General features: G+C 38.1%; 1 protein-coding gene across 1 annotated transcript; it reads right to left on the reverse strand.

The window, feature by feature from the left end:
* Window positions 1-387: 387 nt before the first annotated feature.
* On the reverse strand, window positions 388-5,861 carry LOC135197775 (probable G-protein coupled receptor B0563.6). The gene is made up of 3 exons (XM_064224874.1): window positions 5,523-5,861; window positions 4,805-4,942; window positions 388-2,536 (listed from the first exon to the last, which is right to left on the reverse strand). The coding sequence occupies exon 3, from the start codon at window positions 2,527-2,529 to the stop codon at window positions 1,480-1,482; it is 1,050 nt and encodes a 349-aa protein (XP_064080944.1). The 5' UTR covers window positions 2,530-2,536; window positions 4,805-4,942; window positions 5,523-5,861; the 3' UTR covers window positions 388-1,479.
* Between the last annotated feature and the right edge of the window lie 1,467 nt (window positions 5,862-7,328).

Here is a 7,328-nt window from a genome sequence, read left to right on the forward strand (position 1 = left end):
AAATAGCTACAGTGCAGCTGAAAACAATAACGTAATCTAGAAAAGTAATGTAGCAATATATTTTCCTTTTCATACATTTTCTTCCATCAAATCATTTCAAACACGGTTCCTTTCCTGAAATGTAAGAGTTATAAAACAAGTAGGCCTATATGGTTGTCACTGTAAATATGTCATGTAATCGAAGAAAAAAATGGAATGGAATATAGTATTGAGCCCAATGGGGACCTACTTATGAGGATGGATAGCAAGATCGAAGAGAGAGAATATGAATGGAGGTACAGTAAAAAGAATGCAAGTGGTTGCTTCTAGGGACCGAAGAGACGAAAATGTTATATATATATATATATATATATATATATATATATATATATATATATATATATATATATATATATATATAATATGTTGATTGTTACTGAAAGGTTATACTTACATCACAATGTACAAATAACAGCGAAATATAAGCATGATTTATTAAGAAGAACGTTAAGAATCTGGTGGACCATCGTACTACTCCTCTTAGACGCAGTGATGCGTTTGGCTTCTCGTAATGCTATTGTGTTCCCAATACAAGCACATACACTTATTTCCTTTAGCCAAACTTCCACACTTATTGGACATAAATGGCATACACTTTAAAGTGCATACATAACAGATTCAAAGCCTGATTTTCATACATTTTGTCTATGCAATAGTCAGAGACTGTTTTCACTGCTCATGAACAGGATGATAAAACGCGAAAGTCAGTTCAACGTGATATATTTTTTTATTTCCTATCATCTTTCATGAGTTATAATAATGTTTCAGCTAGACAAGCGATCCCGCGATTGTTTCCACCAAATTTTGTCGAGACAAATTCATCTGTTCTCAAGGCCTTCTGTTTAAACTAGACGCACAAGGTTTGCAGTCTCTGACGTGCCTTTTTATTTAACCACTGCACTTGAAACAATGAACAGGACTGGAGAGCTACGCATGAGTGAATGAAACTCTACCATTCATTCACCTTTATCACCGTTACTGACACTCAGAGAAAAACGTAATATTCAATATTCAACATTTCTCACAGTCTACGTTCCACAGTTTGGTTGCGTCTATCCATAGGTACCCAAGTGACACTTGCTTAGCAAACTTTATATGATTGATCTGGCGAGAGCCACTGTGGCTGACAAATGAGGCCTAATAGCTAGCTAACCAGTGAATGGAAACTGCGTCCCTAGTGTGCACTTGATATCTTCTCTTTTCCTCAAGATATCACATCATGCTACTCTGGTCCATCTTCTTATATCACAACTTGAATAAAACTTATATGTTTTGTCGTAGGTATTCATTTGTTTGCTTTTATAATTTTTAACTTTGATTTTGATCCGGCCTTTTAATTTCTTTGCTCACGCACTGGCATGCTGGTCGGGAGGACCCGTGTTGATTTATTCCTTACGAATGTAAAAAAAAAAAAAAAAAAAAAAAAATAACGAAGATTTATCAAACACTCCCACTCGTTCCCTGAGCTTTGATCCGACGGCATAGCTTATCCAGCAGGAAGCAAAAGGCATCCCTATATTCCCCATCCATTGCAAAGTACAGGACAGAATCACTGGCATACCCCACGACCTCAAGTGACCAACAGGCTTTCATGACAGTCTCGTGGTCAGGATTAAAATAGCAGAAATCGCCCAGCCACGTGTACACGCCCCTGAACAAGGCTCCTGGTATGCTTGTCACCAGGAAGTTGAGCGTCAGGGCCAACAGTAAGTAAATGATTCTCTTTTCTCGCTGGTGTCCAGCAGGGCCTCTGGAGCCGGTGGTCATCGAGTCTCTGGTGTGTCCTAGACGCACAACACAGTAAAGAATTCTCCCATGAAACGCCACTATCAGCAAGCAAGGAATGACGTTGTGGATGAGTTGAAGGGCGATCACCCAAATATTCCAAACGATTTTCTGTAGCGAAGTGTGGGGCTTCATAAACCAGACATCATCAGCCCCGTGCTGGGGCACTTCGTAGAAGAAGTGGGGCACGTACAAGATCGCTGGTAGAACGTACGCCACCGCAATGAAGGTCTTCATTCGCTCGTGACTGTCGGCGGGTACGTATCGATGCGGGTGACAAACGGCGACGTAACGGTCGACTGAGAGCCCCAGGATGAGAATGACCCCGCAGAAATTCAAGGCCACGAACACGATCTCCTCGTACAGCATGAAGGCGGCCCAAGCACCGAGTCCTTGGTAGTCCCTGGGTAGCGACTGCCTCGCAATTCCAGCAGCGGCGATCATGCAGTGGGAAACAGCCAGGGACAGGAGATAACCCCTTGCGGAAGTAACCGCTCGTTTTGGCCCGCTCAGGTGAAGGTGCGACAGAACAGCTACGTTGACGACGTTAGCGATGACAGCCAAGGCGAAGAGGACGACGAGCGGCGTCTCCATCTCCTTCGTAGATCGGCAGAATTCCACCAAAGGATGCAACTTGCTTTGGGAGATGTTCACCATGAATAAGCAGATGCATTTCGGGTGTAAGCAGAAGCACTGGCCTGGCATTGTGAACCTGAAGATAACATAAAATTGCAAGTATATAAATGCATGTCCTTTTTATCACATCGCCGTGACATTCTTTATATACAAATATTCAGCCACAAATTTCATTTAGTATCCAGTTCGTGTCACACTGCCGAAGTCACTGGTAGGCCTAGTTTTATTGTCGGTGGTTCGCGCCTCATCAGGTGTCTATCATTTCTCAGCCATAATTCTCCCTCTGTTTTGTTTCCGAGGTAGACCGAATTGGATATTGAATGATATTTGTAGCTTAATATATTACACACACACACACACACACACACACACACATATATATATATATATATATATATATATATATATATATATATATATATATATATATATATATATATATATATATATATAATTGTTATCTCACAACAGCCAGACACCTAAACGACTGAATACTTTAAAGGCAACAGTGGTCCCTTAAACAACTTACCAGTCTTGCAGAAAATCAGACCAAGTTCATTAAAACAGGTGTGAGGTAATCTTGTAGGTAATTAAATTAATTAAAGGGCATCACTCCATCAACAACTTTAAAAGTCTATGAGTATTTCCCTGATTTCAGAAGTCTAAGTACTTCCCTGGTTCTAAATCACTTCAAGTAAATTGAAGGAAAACAGCTCAGTTACCACTCTATGTTTCTACCTAAGCTAAATATAAATATACTGGTGAAAAAGAAAACACTTATAAAAAATTTTAGATAAAAAATTTATCATCAAACTCAAAATTAATAAGTGAAATTCACAATATCAGGGAAAATTACTGTTACTTGAAAACAAAGCAAAGTTTAATTAATTCATGAATTAATTAAGTGACATTAAATCAAAATTAATTTGTCACGAAATTCAAGAAAATTAATTCAATCAAAATTCAGAAGTGTTATAATAATTAAAATTTGGAAATTAATTCACAAGTGTTAAACAACACTAAAACTTGAAAAGAATTCTAAGTAAATGCAAATTAATTCACAGGTGCTAAATTCAAATAATGTGCAATGATTAATTAATAAAAACAACTAAGCTAATTAAGTTGTGAATGCAAATGGAAACAGAAAAATGTTGAAAATACCAAAATTGTAAAAAGCACTAATCACACAGAACAAAAAATAAAAAGACACGCTTCAATGAGAAAATGGATAAATGCACAATAAAAAAAATCACTTCAATAAAAAAATTAAACAAACACAAAACACAAAAATTTGCAATGTGCAAAAATTTAAACTTTTATCAAACCATTGTAACTATTAGTTGCAACTAAGAAAATTATAATACACATTACCTTGGTACCAATTTTCTTTCTGCTGCAGCTTGTTCAAAAAATTTCACCACACAATTCACAATATTTCAAAATATGAAAATAAAAGGCGCTGTTACACACTTGTACAATGTTTGTCCAGATTCCACAAAAAGCACTAAATAATACTAAATAACTAAGAAATATCAAATCTGAAATCTAAAAGTTACGAATGACCAATTTACGTTACATTAATATGAACTCAAAAGTGGTGTGCGAGAGAGAGGGGGGAGATCTAAACGCCAGGAATTCAAAGTCTGTAGTGAACCTTTCATTTCGCATGGGAGCTAGGCAGCGGATTGCTAACAAAACGTTTAGGGCATGAGAAAGATGATGCACTTTTTCTAGAAGCTTCTAATATGATGTAACTTTACAGAAAAATCGTGAAATCTGCCTGTGGTTATCGAATAAGAAGTATGTGTCTGAGACCAGTCATGTACGTACTATGCTCTCTACATGTTCCAAACAGAAGTCGAGCGAGTAAGTTTGATTAAGATTGACATGTATCCAAATCACAACGGAGACCTCGAGATCTCTTAATCTGAGGTGATGACAAGTTGGGGAAACAATTTTATCTGGGAACAGACAAAGTTAATCTCTCTCTTTTCACATTCTACATTATATACTTTTACACTATGTTATGTGAAATCTGAACATACATTTTTAGACATCCTATAACTCTAAGCTAAATAAGGAATCTGTAAATGTTGCAAACACTTTATATAACATTCCATACAGTCAAAGAGAACTTATATGCATTTATGAAAGTAGCAGCATATAATATATATATTATAATATATATAGATATTATATATAGATATATATAATATAATATATATATTAATTTATATTATATATATAACTAAAATTCTCTATTACACATATAGTCAAAATATAAACAAAGTCACTATTTCCATGAATCAAATATTTTACTTGTACTTTTTCTTTTTATGCTCACCTTCTTCCCGTAACGAGCAGGTCATCGAAGTCTGCCAAAAATATTCATCCACTAAACTTTGAGGTCCCCCGCACACGTTTAGCGTTGATGTCAGGACCTACCATTATCAGAAGCAGCTCCTCTGGTCAGCATTTAGCCCTTGATAATGATAATTAAAAAAAAAAAAAAAAAAGTGTATTATTAATTCATTCGGGGAGAAGCGTACCTTAATCCATGTTAACATTTTTCTATTCTGAATATCAATAATTTTGAGTAAAATAATAGGATAATGTTTCAGGGCTATAAATGACTATCGTTTGGGGGTTAAATGAGAGAGAGAGAGAGAGAGAGAAAGAGAAAGAGAGAGACAGAGAGAGAGAGACAGAGAGAGAGAGAGAGAGAATTACACCTCGTATGATTCTCCATCAAGAACTGATTGGCGAGGAATTCCCTGTGGAGTACCTGTTGAATGACGGCAAGGCGCCAGCTAGACTACTTTGTCTAATCTCTCCTAAATCCTGTACGAGATATGAGAATTTCTGGGTAAATGATTACCTCGTAGATGGCCGCCCTCCCCTTGAGAGAGAGAGAATGATGAGGAAGAGGGGAGCTAGGAATCACCAGCAAATCATGAAAGTAAAATATTGCCATCAGTAGAAGGAAAATGGAATCATCTCTCAACAATAGTTATGTCACAAACACAAAATAGTCACAACAAATTGTAAAATATGTCACCTACATGAACTAAGCGTTCGTAAATCCAGTGAACAACACTCGGTGAAATATATTCCCCCATTCACTCAAGACACCACATTCGATTGGCTTTCGAAATTTCCCTTTGCTTCTTCTGTGTTCCCTGGTTCTTACGCGTTCTTTCAAGAAGTGGGCGTATCGTTTTCTTCGAGGTTCAAAATAAGACCACTGCCTTAACTCCGAAAATATCACAAATTACAAAATGTAACGTTAACACTTCACAGGACAATGCAGTCGAGATGAATTAACTCTGGCATAAACCTCAGCCTAGAACCTGGATCACCTTCGAGAGCACAGAGAAGAGCAAACTTTCGCGCTTCAAGGATCAGTTAGACCTGAGGGAACGAAATGAACATTGACTCCGTATATCTCTTTCTGATGCATACTCCGCCCTCCCCCCCCCCCCCCTCCCACAATCCCTTTTCCTCTCTCTCTCTCGCTCTCTATACAAACACTTTACTGTCTTTCAACACCCTATCGCGGCCACTTCCGTTTCAAGGGCCCTGAAAGCTTATATATTTTAGAACTGATATCGAGCGGCTGCAGTATCCTGGTCACGTGCTTATTACGCCATGAGTTGGCATATACAATAAAAAAACAAACTTGGTTTCCGTCAATCAGTAGTTCACTTCCAGTGACAGCTGACGCTTGTGTTCCTTCTGACACCGAGCGCAAGCGAACTTTCTTAATCCGAGAAGCTAGTCTTATCTGTTTTAAATATTTCTCATTTGCTGGTTCTCCATATATACATTCTTCGTACACTTTAACACTCCTTCGTACTTATCACTTGCAGTGATAACATAAAAAAAAATGCAAGAAAATTGTGGAATTAAGAGCTTAGTGTTTATCAGAATTTTGATAAACATGATGCTCTTTATTCCACGATTTCCTTGCAGTTTTTTATGATTTATCACTGCAGGTGATAAGTACGGAAGTGTGGGAAAGTAAAGTCATCATTAGGGTAATGAATACTATATAAGCATACATATATACACATAAAATATGAGTGTGAGCGCTTGCGCGCACCCTCGATTCAAAATTAAATGAACCACCAATATAAAAGAATAAAATACCTTAATCTTATTATTCCAGCCCCTTAAGAATCATTGAAGACAAAATTCTAGTACTAGGGGGAAACAGGGTCTATGTGGGTCTAAACTCGATCGTTCTCAAAACATCTGGAACTGACCACGAACTTTAGAATCGGAGTTAAGATCAAGAGTGTATTCGGTACCATCGAAATTTTTCACCAGAAGACGGGATTTAGGCCAATCGCTGAGACCTAAGAGGTCATTCAGGGCTGAAATGGAAACTGACAGGAAAAAGGTTTGAAAGGTGTAACAGGAGGAAAACCTCGCAGTTGCATTGTGAATCAAATGTTAGGAGTGGGTGGTGGAAAGGAAGATGGATGAAAGACGACATGAACGGAGGTACAGTAAAAGGAATGTTAAGTGGTTGCAGTTAGGGGCCGAAGGGACGCTGCAAAGAAATTTAAATAATGCCTACAGTCCACCGCATGCAGTTTACTGACGGCACTATATCGCCCTGTACGAGGAAAATGATCACCATGACTGTGCGAGAATCGAAAAGCCTTTTCATGAGTCAGGGCACAAGAGTGGATGAAGGGATTGTGGGGGGGGGGGGGGGGGGTGGGGGGGGGGGGGGGGGGGACGTTACAAAGGCCACAGGAAGTAGGGTCTTACGGATTGAGTCTGCCATCTGTCTAAACATCTGGTCGTGAAAACGAGAGATGAAATGAAAACCAATAAATGTCGACGAATTAAAAAAAATC

This window comes from Macrobrachium nipponense, chromosome 21 (genome assembly GCF_015104395.2).
Source record: "Macrobrachium nipponense isolate FS-2020 chromosome 21, ASM1510439v2, whole genome shotgun sequence".
NCBI lineage: Eukaryota > Metazoa > Arthropoda > Malacostraca > Decapoda > Palaemonidae > Macrobrachium > Macrobrachium nipponense.